Raw genomic sequence first — 20177 nt, forward strand, 5'->3', positions numbered from 1 at the left:
ATCATCTGTGCTCCTCAGGCTGGATTAGAGTCGATTAAGGGCTTCCAAACAGGTCCACATGGGACATCCAATATCTTATCTCTATCTTTGTCATGTGGATGGTCCTGCTCTATTACCCTCACTACCTTAGTGAGCAGATTATCTTCTGTGTATTCTACACAAACATACATGCATAACACATCTTCTAAGATGTAAAAGCAGCAGACTGTAAGACTTTAACCTCACCTGTATCGTTAAAATAAAAAACCTGTAGAAGAGGATAGTTGATGAACAATGAACTGCCCTGTTTCTCCTAAAGAAGCAGAGGTTATAGGAACAATATTTTATTTATACTGTAAGTACTACTTTGGCCTAAGCTGACTATGGCTAGTACGTAATTATTATACATTATTATACATTATTATAATATGACTTTATTTTTTGTCAGCAGGGCTGTGCATCTTCACTGGTCTCACAGTTTGATTTGATTTGATTATGATTATTCTGTCACTGATTCGATATCACAACGCATGGTCAATTTTCTATACTCCTGCACATCATATTTTCATTAATGAAGACAAGCAATCAGATAAATATAAACTCCTTATTTTGATTTCGAAGGTGCTTTGGAAATAAATGTCAACATGAATGTCTACATTGTAAACCAAAAAAATAAATTAGTCAACAACAACATCAATTATGTTCTGTTCCATCGATGCATCATCCACATCCTTTGCGTGATGCATCTTAGAAATGATTAATTTCACTAATAATTGCAGTAAGTTTTTTTTTTCTTTTTTTTCTCTTAGTTTTATGATTTCTTGCATCTAATTTTGTTTTGCAATTTCAATCTGTGACATACTAGTGAGAATTATGTACAAACATAAAAACACATTTCAAGAAGCTCAGTCATTTTTTTAAACTTAAGTTATTCAAAAGCAGAATCGGTGACCACATTTTCCAATTGGGATATTTGATATTAATTTGGCAAATCAGTACACAGCATGATCGTACTGAAATCAAAGTCATCTTTCCTGATTGGTCATAAGGCTCGCTTTTTAAACAGTTGTTTCTGAGCCTCTCAAAGTAACCTGCTTCAGAGCTGGATAGCCACAAACAACTTAAAGGATAGGTAAATATTTTTTGATGCACTGATTTTTTTGATCTTTTTTAATTTACTTTCTGAGAGCAATGAATAATTGAAATGCTTTTTCAGGATGGGAGTTTGCATGTATCCATGGAAGGACAATGGCAAGCATATAATTAAATGAATATTTAAAATATGTAATGTGAAATTGTAGCCCCTGTACACTGAACGAAAAAAGAGTAAGGTCGGATAGTGAGTTTGTGATACCAGTGAAAACCCCATTTGCTGTTACACTCACTGATCATATAGTCTTCAAAAGAAGCCAAACAGGTTGCTGCTTCGGCTCAGTTGGTAGAGCAGGCACCCCATGTACAGGGGCTACTAAGACCCCAAAGGAATTATTTATTTTAAAGAAGCTAAACATACATTATCCTCAGACTGCATATACATACCTCACAAGACATTATGCAGTTGTTCATGACAAGAAGATCCTGCACATACCAAAAACATCACATAGTCACATCCTGCACGTCTCTTTTTTAAAGGACTAAATGCAAAAAAATAGTCATTGATGGAATAAAGTTCCAACAAAGTTGTCACAAATGTATTTTCAGTGTTTCACTAAGCTGCTGCAGCCATGTGTTTGTATTTGATGACAGTTTGCATACCTGTTAGTTGCCTACTAATCTCTTTATCTCTGCGTCAGCTCAGTGTCTATTCAATAGAAGGCTCTGCCAGCAGGGCACAGACATTAAAGACAGATTATTGCATAACCAATGTTTAAAATGTGATTATAAACCAGATGTGCACGCAGATTGTATCTGAGGCAGAGGATTTTGTGATATCACACAGATGCATGCTTTTAGAACTGAGTTTTATGTCCTGCCATCAAAAAGAATCAGTAAACCACCAAATATCTGCCATCTGGCAAAAAATAGATGGACTTACTGTATCATACAAAACATGTCGGAAGGAATGATTCTTGCAGAACTAAATGCATTATGTTTATAAAGAAGGATATGGCTTTTGAAGATTGTAAGATGTTAATCAATTTTAACAGCAAAGAGGAGGAAATCTCTAAGAAAAGGATCAAATAAGGAGACACAGACGTGCATTTTAAAATACAGAAAAGAGTAGGGATTATAGTAAAGAGCATTGTGGAAATATTAGATAGATTCTCCTTTACTTAGGCCTTGCACTGAAGCACAAATCAATGACAAACACATACAAGTTCTTGAACATCTAATAGTCATAAACTACTCATCCTTAGTGTCGGTTCTGCCAGGCTCACCTTTATCTGGGTGTTTTTCTTAACTGCTGCCCAAACTCCTGTTGTCCTGCATAAAGGACAGACAGGGCTAATGTCTTAGCATGTGCAGTGAGGCTTATTTGATATGAATACAGAGGTATATAAAGGCAGATAGAGCAGTGTAATTACACCTAATGGCTGGAAATGCTCCTGTTGAAGACATCTTGCCGAATGCTGTCTGATTATGGGCGATCATTTTCTGCTTTTTGGTGAAAAAGCAGAAGGCTCTGCGGTGCTGTGCTTCAGTGATGATAGTGGTTCAGAACAATGGGCTATTGAAATGCATTGTCACTATCCCAGCTTAAATGTCAGGGGATAAAGCTGGCAAGAAATCCAGGGCTCAATTTATAAAAGCATCCTCAGCCAAAACTAAGAGCAGCTGGTGTGATGCAGTGACCTGGAACGGCCCAAAGAGCGGATTCTACCATCAACTCCAACATGAAATATAGACTCGCTATTAGAACAATCATACATTTCACATGCAAGCAGAGTGATATCTGCAAATACATAATGGTAAGATTTGTTGAAACCTTTCATGAAGACATAAACTACCATATCATTTAGAATTTCTGCATTAGATAGCATGACTGATAGCAGTGCTGGAAGTAGAATTTAGATTTAAATTTAACATCCATTTTAAATTTATTTTATTTATTTTGTTGAGTTTTTAACATAGCATCACCCTTATATTAGGTTTACTAAAAAAATATATACTATTTACTCATCCACCAATTACGGAGGAACATAATAATTCATTGTGAGCCATGTTTTGGCCAATACTTACTCTCTTTGAGCTAAGTTATTGGTCTCTTCCACTTCCTAAATAACACCTTCGTAACATTGCACAGATTTTTCATTTTCCCCTGAAGACCTGTATGTCTGCTACCTTTTTCCTACACTTATAGAACAGTTGTTGTTATTTCTAGCTGCTATGCTCCAGTAGCTAGTGGCTGACTGTGTCTGTATATAATTTAAAGGTAGTCAGGACATGTACAGCTTGTTGTTACAGCTTTAAACCACAAAATATGTCCAATCACAAGTTTGACAATGTTAACCTAATACCACAGTAAATGTCTCTCTTTGTGGAATGCTGTTGATATCTTTGAGGAGAGACTGTCCGAAGTGTGCACCATTCACAATTTGCAAAAAAAAGTAGTCCCTATGGGACTATTGAGTCTAAAAAAGGGCACACATTAGGAAGGAAAAGCTTACACTGCATCAAAACTGTAACAAAACCTGAGTGTTAGTCAGAAAACACTTCATATCAGAAAATCATTTAAAGTAAATCAAACGTGGAGGTAATCAGAAGATAAAGAAGGTCAGACTGGAGAAGTATAGGTGCTGTTTGAATGCTGAGGAGGGCTAAAGGTATGAGACAAATAAACACTGCATGGTCAGTTAAAGACCATACTTCCTTCAATGAGCTACAGAGAAATGTAAAATCAGTAAATAGGAGAAGTCAGAACAGGTTAATGCCTCTTTTTAAAAGAGAGGAATTACTTTCTGTAGATCTTGATCTGGATTGAGCGTGGGCATTGGTTTTGGAAGGGAATAAAAACATGGTCAGAATTGGTCAAGCACCAGCTGTACCTCAATGAACTTCTACAGCCGTACACTCCCAGCAGATCTCTAAGATCCTCTGATCAAGGTTTATTGGTAGTTCCACACTCCAGACTTAAGGCTTTTAAAGTCATAGCTCCAACACTTTGGAACGCTCTGCCTTTGGGTTGAAGATTTGTGGGCACTGTTGACTCTTTTCAAAAGCACCTTAAGAACTGTTTGTTTAGACTTGCTTTTGCTTAATCTGTTGTGTATACTGTTTTTGTTTTTATCCTTTTTGTAAAGCATGTTGTGACGAATGGTGATACAGAAATCTTAGACGTGTTATGTGAAGACAGTAAAAGTTGTTGTCTAATGGATTTGAATGCTGTTCACAGACCTCATTGAGGCTAACAGGTAAGAGCTTTGGTGGCTCCTTGGCAGTAAAATTCCCAAATAATGTTGTGATTTCATGAATCCTGTTGTGGTGGATGAGGACAAAAAAAAAGAAAAGAAAAAAAGGTTTGCAGCGATAACGGAACATTAAATAACAAAGATGTTTTGAATGCTGTAATTTGAATGAGTTATCTAAGCATATATTAGGACAATCAAGGTGTTTGTAAGTGTGCAATTGATTTCAAGTTTGACAAATCATTTATAACTGTCATATGAGCATAAACAGTTGATTTGTATTCTACTTATTTTGTTTTTTTAATTCATAATGATCATTGGTCTTTTTTTAAATGCTGTACAGAATCCACAAATTGCTCCTAGCTGGTAAAGTGCTTTACAAATAAAACTATTATTAAAATGTTTGTTATCAAATTAATGTCCTTCTTAAACTCTTGTCCACTTGAAGTCACGTTTTGTATTAAAATATTGTCAAGTAAAGATGCACTTCTCTCTACTACTCTCCAAACTTTTTTTTATTTTCCAATGTTTTGCCGACCGCTGCTGCATGTATCCTTGGGAAACCATCTTGTTGTTGATGTTTTCTAGTTCCGTAGACAATGGTGGCCTTGTTTATGTCCTGAGCAGCCAGACACAAACACGTTTGGTGAAGTGGATCCACAGCAGCTCGCTCTCGCTGCCTCGTCCTTTCACTCAAATGTTCCCCAGCAGAGGGAGAGAGAGACGCTTGTGCAGCTGCAGTCCCCAAACTCAAACCTCCCCAGGCTCTTATCTGCTCAGCTGATTAGCTTTTCTGTGTTGTTCTAATTAAACACAGAGTCGCTACGTTTGCCATAACTCCTTTTTTTTAAATCAATTAGCTCGCAATAAAGTAAAAGCCTACTTTTACCAGTGGTGGACCTCAATTTTTTTATTCTTCTTAGTAAAACCATAAACACACACAAAAATATTGTGTTTATTTCAATCCTTAGTTCCATACATAAATCATCATAACGGCCCCTAAAATAATAAAAGTAATAAAAGGGACGGTAGATTAGACGATGCTGCTTAAGGTATCTTCAGAATAATATTTGAAGGATTTTTAATTCATTTCAGAAAAGCATGGAGCAGTTTAATGTGTAAATAACTATTTTGTCTTGTTCTATTTTTGTTTTTGCCTAAATTGCCTGTATTTGGAATGCTATTAAAGTGATAGTCTTTGGCATTTTTTTTTGATTGATTTCTGTTTGTTTATTTCCGTTTGATTTACCAGAACAGTGATTTAAGCTTTACCCATTTCATCAGAGCTTTCACGTGATTGTCATACAGCTGCTCTACACAAAGGGAGCCGATTCCAGGAAGAAATCCTCAGAATAGATGAGTTTAGCTGGAAAAAAAAAAAAAATGTAATGAATAAAACAAGAACACTGTTTTCATGCTCTCTGTGTCACAGGTTTTTACTGTTTGACATTTTGTTCGTTGGACCTTTTTTCTTTCCTGGCGTTCTCTTTCATTCACTTGCTCCTTCGGTTTCCAGATATTTCAAGAAAAGCCAAACACTGCCAGACATTCAAACAGTATTTCTTAATAATATCTGAGAGAGGTCTGTCCCGTCTCACTGTCACTGTGAGATATCTGAATGAAATTATCTGTATGAATTAAAACAATGAGCATGGCATGCTTTGTTCTCACATTAAAGGTCATATGCATCAAAATAACCAAAACACACATTTTTTTATTTTATACACAACCAAGGTGGTTTCAGGGAAAGTTTATGTTTCTCTTTCCAAAGTTTGAAGATCGTCATGCAGAAATGTTAATAAAACATTAAAAGAATAATCAATACTATTAAATACCTGATCCATAAAAGAATATTCTTAAAAAAATGAAAACCTCTTAACATTAACAGGTTGCAGGGACTCGATTAGGCAGGCTGATGGAATTTTGAGTTTCAGATAAAAGCAAAAATCTGAAGGATTTTGCTTGTATAGAAAGTGTTCTTGTTTGGCTTTTAAAATTAAAAAATTATATTACAAGTGTTTGTATTATGCTCAGTCAGCGCACCAGTTAAATGGAGAAAGGCAGCGTACGACTTGTTCAAGGATCTTCCACAACATTCTTTCAGTTCATAAAAACGTACATTGCTGTTTTAAGAAAGGAGGACGGAAAGTTGTGTGGCGTTTCTTCAAATTAAGAGAGGAGTCTGAATAGCAGCTAAAAAGGAAAGAATGTGAATACAGTGTGCAGCTATAGAGCAATAAAACCCACAAAAGGCTGCACAGCATTATCAGTCAGGTTAACATCTAACTCCAGAATGTAGACTTAGGTTATAATCTAGTTTTCTTTCTATTCATTTTCTGTTAATGTGTCTTTTTCATGTTTCATTAAATCTTTCTCTAATTTCATAAAGCTTACGTTATTTCTATAGAAGGCCTTTTTGTTATCAACATACACCTTTGTATTTGTCTAAATTGCCTGTTTCTCATTGAATCATATTCTTGTTTTTGGGCATTTTCTGCCTCCATCAGAGAGACAGGACAGTGGAGCAAGTCAGAAATCAGAAGGAGAGTAAGGAATGACATGCGGGAAAGCCGCATGCTTGTGGAAGACCACAGCCTCCATGGGCTGCGCACTCTAACCACTGCGCCATCAGCGCCCCTTGAAACATATTCTGATCTTTAAGTTATCATTCTGCTATTTAAAAAAACTGCTTTAGAGAAGTTTTACTAGCAAAATGAGAGTATAACAAGTGTTTTTAAAAAAGAAAATACGAGTTAGAGTATCATAAATAATAATGATATATCATGCGGTGGCTTTAAAATCAATATCTGCAAAAGTAACTAAATGTTTGTGAAATGGAGTAAAAAGTAGAAAATCAAAAACTAAATCATCATGAAGTGGAAAACGATCTCATTTGAATATTCATTATTGTCCTTTAAAATGGATTGTGTCATCTTTTTATTTACAGTCTCATGATGGTAATAGGAGAAGCGTTTGTGTTTTCCTTTCTGAAAAACAAAACTCTTTTCTGATAATACGTTTTAGTTCATGATTTACAGAACATGACTTTTATTGCCCTCTAAATCCAATTAAAGCTACTGTGATGAACTTTCTGAATGGCGCCCCCTTGCGACAAAATTGCTGATTTTACCTTGCGCATGCTGAAGTTGCAATTCGGGCCGATAGAGCTCATCCTAATATCTTTTGATAGTTCAACACATGACTCACTTTGAATGGTTGCTGTGATTAATGTACCAGAAGGCTGTTTTGACTAAAGCCTTGTCTGACAACCTTTGCAGGGTTTATAGAAATTCACAATAAACTTTATTGAGCTATTACATTTTGTGGCTGACTGCCATGTTTGCTTTTGTAGGGGACAGAGAGGTGTCAGCACTAATTTCAGTCTGTTTCAAAACCAGGTAAAAAGTCCTCACAGTAGCTTTAGTTACATATAAAATACACATTATTTTGTTGCTGTCAAATAGAGATGAGCCTCACTGATGGGCAGCATCATGACATTAAAGTTAACTTCATGTTTGGCCCATTTTCACTTATTTGTCCTTCACATCTATTTCTCTGTGTCAGTTAGATACACTCTGAAGGATTTGTTAGAAGAGAGCTGATTAGTTATTGTTTCTCTTTTTGCGCTAATTCCCTTTTTCTTATATTTTGCATTATGAAGCCGGGAGATTGTTCATTAGAGCATCAGTTCCTTTGAGGTGATCTTTAATGTGCGGGCCAGTTTCTTTAAAATTGTTGCTTTTGTTTCATATCAGTAGAGATATGCATGTGGTCAATTCACTGATTATTTATATCTTTCCAATGCTTTCAGAACAGAAAAACAGCTAAATATTGTAGGAACAACAACACATGGAGTCAAACAGCAGATTTTTATTCTTCTTGTTGTGAAGAGGTTAATTTCGTCAGAGGAAATGTAAAGCAGCCAGCCGGATTGGACCTGTCATTCTGAGATTTGTTGTGGGCTAAAGCACATGATGATTTGCATCAAAGTGTTAAAATAATGACATCATATTTTAGATTAATCTTGTCTCTGCTTTTTTTTGTTTTGTTGCCCATCAATTTTCACAGCTTCTGTAATTTCAATGCAATTTCAGGCTCTGATTGCTCTGTTGCTTTAAAGCGCATCCTTGAACTAAAATAGCTTGTTTTCTATTCTTGAGCTTAAGAAAAGGTCATTTGTTAAAAAATAAAATTAAAGTTAGGTTAGTAAACAGGTGGCAGTCCATTCTGCCTGGTGTACCTCACGTTGCTGCACCACAAGTCTGGAGAGAAACACTTGATTACCGTTATTGTCTTCATGACTCATATTTGAAATACTAACAAATATCTTCCTATCTTGTCATGGATTCACTTTGAATCGACAGAGCAGTTTGTTATGGTGACAATAATATCCACAGAAAGATTGATTACATTAAGTACTGTAAGTGAGCACCTTTAAATTTCTCTCTCAGAACATTGGCATGTTATCATATTCCTGCTCATGGAAAAACTTACAGTGTGTAGACTCACCTGTGATATTGTGATGATCAAGTTAGACCATTCATTAGTGACACCAGGGGACTTTTTTATTATTGATTAATTTACCTAAATTTGATATTGCAAAAAACCTGACAATAAATGATGTAAGGAAGAGAGTAAGGAAGAAGACATTCATTTCCAACATGAATTGATCATTTTGTTACAAAGGAAGAGAATCCAGGTGCAGTGTGCAAGAAATATTTATTTAAACACTACTTTACAATTTCAGGGAAATTTTAATTTAAAATAAAAAAAAAAGAGTTCAAACACAGGAAGATCCATGGGGGAGCTACGGCAAGAAGGTTTTTCCAAGTGTTTGACGAAACAAAATGTCACAAGGAAAGGAACGTTAAGGCTGCATTCACAATGCAGCCAATAATGACCCGGTTCTGATTTTTTTTTGCTCCTGTGACTCAGATCAGATTTTTTATTATGACAGTATTAAGAGCACAAGTCACATGGAATCTGATCTCTTCAGATTAGATTAGGGTCACCTTATTATGTGAATCCCCAAAGGAGTCTGACCCAGACCATACATAAAAAGCAATGTGAACAACCAAACAAAAAAAAACAGATCTGGGCAGAAAAATCAGAATTGAGCATCAAGACCTGCAGTGTGAACACAGCCTAAATTACATGAGGTAATCAGACACAGGTGAGACTAACGAGGGACACAGGGCGGGACACAAACACAAAGAAGTAAAACAAGACATGACACGTTGGGAGAGAACTTAAAATACAAAAGGAGAAACACTAAAAACACTTGATTGCTGATCTACCTCAGCAAGGCTCTTATTCTCCTGCGCACAAAAAGAAATAAGACTTAAAACTTCACGTTAACTATGAGTTTAAATGTTAAAGACAGTCTCACAGAGATCAAATGATGTAATGTTTTCTAAAACCACCTCTCAAATATTTGTATTCCTAAAATAGAGATATTTTGCAGTTCTTCTCTGCCATAAAAGCTGCAGCTGCCATCTGATTCTGAGTCTTTTTGATATTTTAGATATTGAGAGCATTTCTATTTTGAAGTTCTTTTTGTGGGATTTTTTGCCTTTATTGGATAGGACAGATGCTGGATAAAAGTTGGCAGGAAAGAGTAGGGGATGGCATCAAAGGGCCGAGGTTGGATTTGAACCCACAGCTGCTGCAACGAGGACTAAAGCCTCTGTAAATGGGATGCGCAACATAATCGCCAGGTCATCGGCGCTCCACTTGAGAGTTTAATTAACAGAACCAGGAGATAAACACTTTAATATAATGGATTTCTTGGAGTCAACAAGGTCACTATCTTAACTATCTGATAACGATCTGAGAATATGTATCAGCTAATCACCAATATCTCATACCTTTAAACGGGCTCTCAGTGTTATAATATCCTGTAGTGTGTAGTCTGTACACCTAAACATTGCCTTCATCAGACAGGAACCTTGTGCAGCACAGAAAGCACAAATATTTTCCTTCATCCACTCTGACTACAACATTGTATGGACATTAAAACGGTAAAGCGGCCTAACAAACCATATTAGTTGACCTTAGCACCAGGAACATTTGTAAGGAGACACCATCTGGGTCTTAAAACATCTGAATGCAGATACATTGCCTAAAAGGTTTGATTTAGTTGTTTGTTTAGTTGTTTGTTTGTTCTTTTCAGTTTAGTTGAGAAGAAGAGTCGTGCAGGTCAAACTCAGAAGCAAATGCCTTTTCTGATTAATTTTTTTCTGAGATTTTTGTCCTTTTGAAACATTTCATACAAACTGTATTGAATACGTGGTTTCAGCCAGAAGTTAGTTTCATGCAGAATTAGGTTGTACTTTTTACGTTGCTATTCAAAAATTGTTGTTTTGATCTATTACTTACCTATTACATCAAACATAAATATTACTATCTAAAACATCAGAGATGAGAAACATACAGTTTGTGATCAAAAAGCAATACAAAAGCACACAAAAAAAAATCCAACTTAACACACTCCCAAGTGGCATGAATCAAAAACTATTATATACAAAGATGACTTGAAGAATCATTTTTTAAATCTCAGTCTTCAGAGTGAAGTAAGACCTCATGTATGGCAGCTTCTGAATAGAATAGAAAAGGCAACAAATAATCAAAAGATAAAGAAATCTACTCTTCACTGCTCAATCTAAATACTGCAGCAGACATGATTTGACCTAAAGACAGATATTATTTGAAAGAGCTTCTTTATAAAAGTGTTGTGTATCTCTGTGTTGGTTCATCTAAGAAGCTAGATTAAAAAAAATAATTACAACATTAGAAAAAAAGAGACTGATGACATGATTGAAACTGTTTAGCTTTTATTTTACAGTGTTTATGATATGTTGGATGTAGTATGACTTTAAAACTGGTGAATATAAATAAAGTCGATTTTTGTGTATCAGTTCTGTCATAATGTATAGGACCCTGATGATGTGTCATCCACAGTATTTTCCTACAATAACAAGGACGACTATGTCAGGGATTGGCTGATATGCACAATTAAATATACCTTAAGGAAAGGGGAGCCACTGTTGTAAAAACAACACACACACTCAAAACCCAAGCATTAAGAGGTTGATAAACAATATAATATAGTCTCATACCAGGTTTTATTACAAGAGATGTACAAATATGTTTATGAAATTAAAGTTAGAAAGGGACAGGTGGAAGAGTTTGATAGCTGAGATGAGGAGCAGGCTACAGATGATTCATGAGGTATATTCTTTGTAACTGTGGTGGGTTGCAGATCAAAATGGCCTTGGATTTACTTTTGTATGTTCACTTGAAGAGGAAAAAACTTCCACAGGACTCCAAAGTAAATAACAATTTCTTTAATCCACAGTTTTGTTAAACAATCTTACTGGATGATTCGAAGTCAAGTTCTCCTAACCAATGAACTACACTACGGTAAAGAAACCATGTGGCTCGGTCCTTAATTGTTCTCTATCGTATCGAGGTTGTCCCTTCACCAAACATATTTCTAATATGGGAATTGATTCCACTCAGGACATCTGACGTGGACAAAATCTTTAAGACACACCACTCCCGTGGCTGCATGCGAGAATATAAAAGCCCATGTACGCATGCTCCAGTGATTCATTGATTTCCACTTAGGAAACGTGCGACGTGAGAGCAGAATCGTAGAGGACAACGTTACAGAGAGATACAGCAGATAGTATCCGCTTACCTTGGGTAGGAAGGAGAGCTGGCGTCCGTGCCCCTCTCAGGATAGCTGTTTTTTTTGTCTTCTCTGGGTAAGGAGTGGAAGACCTCAGCATCTTAGCTGGGGTTGTTTTCCTCTCTTTGCTGCGGTAAACCGGCATGGGGTGCCTTAAAACTGTATTGCGTGATCCGCTCCGCTAACGCAGTTGGGCACAGGAGTTTGTGGAAACCGACCAATTTGGTGGAAGCTTTCTCTGTCTCCCGGTATCTGCTAGAGCCAAGGTGTATGTAACCTGTTGTTGAAGCCGGCTCGAAAAGAGTCGACGGGCATGACGGGTGCCTCTCACCGCTCAAGACGGAAAGAAACAAGAAAAAAGAAAGTGGGGTGCCTTACACCTAAATAAATATTTCGCCGTTTAACCCCCAGGGGAAACGAGGGAATAAGTAGTGGTGGGTAGCTAAAAGGCTGCTAATGCTACAAACATGACAGCGTGAGTGCATTTCCTGGGTTGCTACGTCACAATGGCAAACGTAGTAGGCAGGGGCGGGGCTCTGTGTAGAAGCTGTGCCTAGACTATGTCGGCATGCAGTGGTGTCAAAACAGTGTTATAAGTCCAGCCGGTGTATTGCTCGCGGTTCGCGAGCTAACGCACTTGGTCTGACAATACACTAGTTGTGCATGGTTGCAGCCAGTGAGTCAGGCGCAGGCGATGTCGGCTATGGCGGACATCCATCTCTCTCCAATTGAAATCACCAACAACATAAGTGTTCAATACATGCAGAAAATGGACGCAGACAAGGACAAGGACATGCCACGTCCATGTCCAAGCTTGGACAGGGAGACTTGGCCCCCCTACCGGAGGCCTCTAAGGCTGCCTACTGGGCTCAAGGTGGCTCCCCACAGCCCATTCGAGGGCCCCGGTCAGCATCCCTGGCAGGTCTGCTACAGGGATGCTTGTTTAGCCTTTGGAGAGACCCGATGGTGTTCGTATCCATGGCTCATGGCTGCTGCCTACAGTACAGTCATTTTGCAGACCTACAGCAACAGCGTTGCCAGTCTTCAGGGCAAAGCTGTGAATGATCGTCAGCATGTGGAATCCATGTTGGATACAGACTACAGACTTGCAAACATACCTCTTCCCCAGGCCCTTTCTTCCCAAACTCTGGCGTTTGGAGTGAAGGCTGAGGAGGATGTTGATATTGAAACTGGAAGTCCTCCCCTTACAGGGAACCATGAATTTTCCTGTGGGCTGAAGAATACTGGCTTGTACCCCTGGGTGTGAACTAACCTGTGGTGTGAAGGGCAGGTCAACAAGGTCTCTGGATATTGCACCCCCCCAAGACCATGGTGCTGGTTCTGAGGTGCTGCACAAAGCCCTTTGATGGGGGCGAGACGCAGCCAACATCTGAGTGGGGCATGCTCTTGGAAGTAGTGACAAGTAGTCTAGTGGTCTATCACCAGCAGGTGTTCACAGACCCATAACTAAAAGGGCTGGGTCGCTATCCACAAGGGCTATTGATCGGCTATTGGATCAATGGGACCTTGTCAACCTGACTTGGCACATAAGAGGCTTGTGGCAGGGGCTTGTTCTCACTGCCAACAGCTCCGCCAATGTCTCAATGGTCAGTATGTTAATGGCAGGACTGCCAGTACAGTTGTCTGCTTATATCAGCTGAGACGTACAGTACATGCACTGGGCCTTCTACACTCAGCAGTGGTCATCAGGTTGCCAGGGAGCCCTTTCCCTGAGGGCTGGAAACTTCACCTTTAGAAGGCTGAAGGTCACTGGTGTACCTTGGGCAAGGGGGACATAGATCTGATCTCGTCCAGAGAATCTGCCATGGTCAGCTGCTTCTCCGATTTTGGAGGCCCCTCCCAAATAATGGGGAAATTAGTTCCCCATCTCTTGGTTCTCAGCAATCCCCTCTGATGAACGGATTGCCATGGGAACTCTGGCTTTGAGGAGTCCTTCTGCCCAGACAAGCAGGATTCTCTTCCATTCTGTGGGGCTCTGATTAGTTGGGCCTGTTGTGTGCTGGTTGCATTGCAAAAAGAGCCATTTGAGCCCCTAGAGTCAGTGAGTCTCAGGTGGCTATCTCTCTGGGTTGCATTCCTCATAGCGATAACATCAGCCAGGAGAGTGGGTAAGCTTCAGGCTCTGTCCGCACATTCAAGCTGCTGTTGTTTCATGCCTTTCTGCCGAAGACTTTCTATATCAGACTTCACCTGGAAAAGAAGAGACTGGTTCCATGGTGAAGTGGTTAGCACTCTGGACTTTGAATCTCTGAGTTCAAGTCCCGTTGGGACCTAGTGATAAGGTACAGCGCAGTGTGGCATTTCACTGTAAACAACCTTGTTTCGGTGATGTTTGCCATGTAATTTCCTTAAGAAAGCCAGGCAGTGGAGCTCAGACCTTTCCGTCAGGATGACGGGGAGGGAGGGTAGAGATGTCTTGGGCTGTGCCTAGTCAGAGCCCTTAGTTTTTACCTGCAGCGAACAGTGGCGCATAGGAAACCAGATCAGCTGTTTCTCCGTTTTAAACCCCAGTGCCTGGGCGAGCCGGTGTCCAAGTCATGACTGGCCCCCTGGATTGTGGAAACGATACAGCAGGCGATCGAGGGTGCTGAGGCACCAGGGGGGGAGAGTAAGAGCGCACTCCACACAGGCCATTAGAAACCTCTTGGGCCTTCTGGCGGGTCACTACTCTCACTGCGGTCTTTGCGTCGGCAACGTGGTCACGCCTAACTCTGTTCACCAGGTTCTATAGCTTCGATGTGGCCTCTGGCACTTCCTTTGGGGAACAAGTGCTGAGCACAGCTATATCATAATGACATTATCACTTCAGATGGCTTGTACCCTGGTCAGGTGGGCTGCCCATAGGCAGGTCACCGATTTTCCTTCATGTTCAATCACTTGCATCTGGTGGGGTTGGACATGTGTGGGGCACGTCTGGCCCCCACACATTAGGCAGTGACAGGGGTTTTTATTCTTTCACTTATGAGTGGAAGCACTCTGATGGCGGTGACGTTTCATTCACATATCAGAGCTGGGGACCAGTGGGTGTCTTGAGGGCAGTTCTGCTCTTGTCTACTCATCAGTTTCCTCGTGGAGTTTAAAGGGTCCCATATTGGAAATATGTTTGGTGAAGGGACAACCTTGATATGATAGAGAACACTTGATTACATTGTAACCTTGGTTCTTTGAGTGAAGAGGTTGTCCCTTCACAAAGACGCCGCTCGGATATGGTGTCAATCAATGTAAATCACCGGAGCATGTGTACATGGGCCTTTTATACTCTCACATGCAGCCACAGGAGTGGTGTGTCTTAAAAGATTTTGTCCATTTCAGATGTCCTGAATGGAATCAATTCCCATATTGGAAATATGTTTGGTGAAGGGACAACCTCTTCACTCAGAGAACCAAGGTTACAATGTAACCAAGCGATCCTCAACTGCCTGAAACCAGTCTAACCCTCCCACAGCACTACAGAGCTCGCTCTCTCTTAAAGTGACAGTAACCTACCTCACTGCAATACTTAATTTGTATACCATACTGCTTTTAACTTTACAGAAAATGTATTAAATCAAATACTTTGAGCTGACTTTTAACACATTGTATAACTTAACTTATAGAATTAAATTCCTAAAATAAAAGATTAACTTTCAACCCAAAATTACACTGCTTATTTATTTAATTTAACTTGTATGAATGTAACTTGGCTCCTACAGGAACTGCTACTGCAGTTAAACACAGTAAAAGGTGCGTGACAGCAATCAGACTAGAAAGAGACAAAAAGTCAGCACGCAAAAATTACCTTTTAGTTTCTTTAATCCGGGTAAGGCAGCAACAACAACAGCAATGGACGCATTTTGGCACTAGGCCTTCATCAGCGTGGAAAATATGTTCTTTACCCGTTTCAGTAAGTAATCGCTAAGATCTGAATACTTCACTGATTTCAGCTCTCAGGAATGCATGATTCAAGTAAACATTGGTGATTTGAACATTGACCAACAGCTGACCTTTGAAAAAGTCGATGTGTTGAATCTTACAATTGAATCTTCTGCAGAGTTGGTCAGCTCATTTTATAATATATAATTGAGTCTCTATCAGGGTCGTAGATCCATCTCCATCTGCTGAGGAATGTTTTATGATACAAACCTAAGCCCACAAACGTGTACTAACACGATGACAGATGAGTTTGTCAGCAGTGATAGTTTTGCTGATAATGATTTAAAAAAAGTCTTTGCTTACAAAGAAATGTTTTAATTTAAAAGAAAATGGATTAAGACCTTGGTCTCCTGTTTATAGAATATCTTCCATATCTTCTTTCATTCCACTTTATTATTCAAACCTGATAAATATAAAATAAATGAGGAAATGTTAGGCAGCAGTTATTGATTTTGAAGTCGGTTTAGTTGGTATTTGTTCATTCCAAAAAGAGTTCAAGGATCAGTGACAAACACTGAAGCTGTTAATTAGTAATGAGTCGAGTTAATTCTCACTTCAAAGGAACATCTCTTCAGCACTGTTGTTCAGCCATGTGAGACGCTCTGTGTCCATTATTTATTATCAGTATGACAGCACTATGGAGTTAGATCAGTCTCAATATTCACACATGCACAAAGAAGGATTCACAAATATATTTCATTCTATATAAATGTAAAACAAATCCACAAATAAAAAAATAAGACTCACAAATGTATTTCGGATTTACACAAATATTTATAGTTTTGTATATGTAATAGAAATCTGAATATTTTGGAATCCGGAATATCACCAGTTTATTCAACACCAGTTAAACCAACGACACGCAGTCAATTACGATAAACTTTCCATATATAGTACGACAATCAAAGAGACTATTTGTGCTGGTCAGATTAAAGATGACTTAATCACATTGTCTGATAGCTAGGCTAATCGCTGTATGCGCAGATGCAACGCTAAAGGGATCACATTAAATCATACCCTTGAATCTACGCTACTGTGATTGGCTGAATAGGAAGGAGACATCTGATTGGCTACAGACATTTCCCTGCTGAAAAAAATGCATTTGTGAATCTAACCACAGCAGGGGAGTCTCAAAAGTCCCACACACAAATGCAGTGAGGTTCACAAATGTCAAACAGTTTGTAAATGCAGACTGAAAAATGTGTATATAAATGTAACAATGTGTTTTTTAAATATACATGTATATTATATATTTGTGGATTTCTATTACATATATACAAAACTATAAATATTTGTGTGTGAATCAGAAATACATTTGTGAATCTTATTTTTATATTTGTGGCTTTGTTTTACATTTATATAGAATGAAAGATATTTGTGTGTGCATTGAAATACATTTGTGAATCCTTCTGTGTGCATTTGTGAATATTGAGACTGATCTAACGCCATACAGCACAGTTATGACCGGAGCACATGACCATGCAGGTCATACCTTCAAAATGTCATTTCTCCTGGCTCACACACCTCGTAAAAGGCTTCAGCTAGAAGAGAGGAAGAGACAGACTTCAACACGACAGCAAAGGTAAAAAATTGTTTATGGAAACAAAACAAATACTGACATTCATTATGAAGAGAACATTTGTGTTGGCACCGAGTTACAGTCTGTCGCCTTGTTATACAGACATGGAAAAATAAATGTTACACAAGTCCAGTCAGTGTGTAAGAAAACAGCTCTTTGGTATATTAAATACACTGAAGCTCCGACCCTTTTGTGCACTGTAAACCAGACACGCAGATTCAGTAATTCAACATCAGATATTAGCCACACGATAACAAAAGACAAACATGTTGCACATCTAGCATTTCATGCCGTAAAACACTTAAAATAATGCCTGAATTAGTTTAACAAATACAACTTTCAAATATTAGATTTAGAAATACTCTAAAGTGTCTCTGAAGCATCATTAGATAGTGTGTCTGATAGAGAAGAAACTGTGAGGCTTCAGTAAAGAGGTTTGCAGTTGATCTTTAAACAACATTTAAATGAAGGCAAGAGCGGTCGGCACATTCAAACACATCATATGCTCACCAGCTCCCGTCGTCTACAGCTCATTTGATTTTAACATTCAATCGATTCAAACATACGCTTCCTGTAGAGTTACAAGGGGGAGGTTTAGGATATCTCATGTTGCCTTCATGGTTATTCTGAGTCAACAGTAGATGGCAGCAAAGTCAAACTAAACACTAAAAAAGAAACTGCAGAACACAGCATTAAAAACTCAGATTCTTTGGTATTATCTGTCAAAAAAAAAATCTATAAAAACTGATAATGAAAGTAAACCGAGAGGTCAGAGTTAATAAAGCGAATATGCTAACTTTTGTGTAAAACACACAAACAAGCATCCATAAAATAAAAACATATGGCAGAAGCACATATGCAGTCAAACATAAACCTGCCTGGTGGTCAGCTTTAACAAAGAAAACATGGGGTAGCTGTCTGCTCCGATGACCTGGCATCTTTCAAAGAATAAAGTGCATTAAGTCAGTCAGTCATAGCCTGAGTTAAACTAAAGTAACTGCAGGATTTGTTTTGCAGGACACTTCGAAGCTTGAGATTTACAGCAATGATTATTTGACGTTTCAGCAGTCTCAAGTCCTTTAATGCACTGACTTTGGCCTGTTTTTTTTTTTTGTTTGTTTTTTTCATTTTAACTTGTTAAAGCTTTTAAGTTATTTTAACCCACATCAGACCCACTACAAAACTATTTGGTGCAGCTTTCGTTCTCTCTAAAATGTTCCCAACCCTCTGTAGTACAGTGTCTTAAAGCGAATCTGTCTACAGTTGCATCAGGAAATGCAGGTAAACATAACAAGGTGCATGTGCACAGCTACAAATTATAATAAGGCAAGAACATTCTTGCTGATGTGCACCTTGGCCACTGACTTAAAAGGCATTTGGAGTCTTGTTCAGGGTCAGATATTAACAGCTGGGGTCTGCAGAGTGTCTAGATAAGCCTGTGCCCTATCTGCTCCTGCAGCCACAGCAGTACCGGCTGCAGAGAGCTTGGCCCATCGGGCACAGCCTCTGTGTACATCTGCAGCAGTACTTCCTGTAAGACAAGCAGCAGGGGCAAACTCATGCTCAGTAGCTCATAGAGAAAAGTGTAGTCCTGGGCATTGTCCCTCAGGTGGGTGGTGAGGGCCTGTGCTGTACTACGCACACGTCGGGACAGATACCAGGGGGCGTCACACACCGTGCGTGTCACACTCAGGGGCCAGCTCAGACGCTTCCTAATGAACGAGCTGAAAGTACCTGCTGAAGATTCACTCTGCAGGTCTGGTGTGCTGCTGGATTCTGTGCTCTGTCTGTCAGCATCAGAACGCTCCGGAACTCCAGCTTCATAACGGATCTAAGGATGAAAACACATGTTAGATATTTGACTGTAGATAAGCAAAAGGAAAGGTATGGTTAGAAATGTGAAGTTCTTACAGAGCGTTGCGATAAATTCCTTCGCAGCTTTGTCCCGTTGTTGCGTTGATCAAAGTGAAGTTGGCAGTACAACTTCCCTGAAAGATTGAATCAAATGTCAGGACAACGTAAACACTGAACTTTGACCCTCCTACAATAACAGCAATAAATGATACAAACCCTGCTCAGAGTCGAAGGCATGTGCTCCCTGTCTCAGTGCAGAGCTGCAGGTAGAACAGCGGAAACACTCCCTGTGGAAGTAGAGCCCCTCTGCACAGACCTTCTCCACCATATAAACCCTCTTCTCGCATGAGTGACACCTGTCACCTGACGGGGGGAACGCCCTTCGCACTGAGCCGCCCTGCGAAAACAGAGTTCAGGAAGAGGGATTAAAAAGGGCCACACAACTTGATTGCTGAAGCTGAAACTTTTACATTAGAGTTTCAATTCAATGATTTTCTTAAACCACTTAGGATGTTAAATACTTAAGAGGTCTGATGACACAGAGTAAAGTTTAAATCGCTTTACTAGAAACCTTTCAGGATATTCACTAATATCACTTTTGGAGGTTTCTCATGCCCAGTACACAGAGTGGTGGATATCACATGCAGTGAGAGCGACCATGTGAGAAGATGAGGAGCAAACCGATGTGTTAATGAACTTTTTCCAGCAAGGTATCAATGTCCACATATTTTGTTTTCAATGTCACTTCCTGAATGTCTTAATGTTCAGTTTCATTTCTATTCAAGGTTCTGTG

The 20177-nt window shown here is 39.0% G+C and overlaps 1 protein-coding gene across 8 annotated transcripts in view; it reads right to left on the reverse strand.

Moving 5' to 3' along the window:
* Window positions 1–9013: 9013 nt before the first annotated feature.
* Window positions 9014–20177, reverse strand: part of mical2a (microtubule associated monooxygenase, calponin and LIM domain containing 2a) — a 38391-nt gene continuing 27227 nt past the window's right edge. For 5 of the 8 annotated variants that reach the window (XM_065952947.1, XM_065952948.1, XM_065952946.1 and 2 more), the window contains 3 exons: window positions 19601–19781; window positions 19442–19518; window positions 17530–19361 (listed from right to left, as the gene is read on the reverse strand). In XM_065952947.1, the coding sequence (XP_065809019.1) occupies window positions 18957–19361; window positions 19442–19518; window positions 19601–19781 (663 nt within the window). In that variant the 3' untranslated portion in view covers window positions 17530–18956. Of the gene's footprint in view, window positions 10922–15808; window positions 16355–17443; window positions 17493–17529; window positions 19362–19441; window positions 19519–19600; window positions 19782–20177 lie in introns of those variants that run through there. The other 3 variants (XM_065952951.1, XM_065952949.1, XM_065952950.1) reach the window with 3 other exon arrangements.

This window comes from Labrus bergylta, chromosome 3 (genome assembly GCF_963930695.1).
Source record: "Labrus bergylta chromosome 3, fLabBer1.1, whole genome shotgun sequence".
Lineage (NCBI taxonomy): Eukaryota > Metazoa > Chordata > Actinopteri > Labriformes > Labridae > Labrus > Labrus bergylta.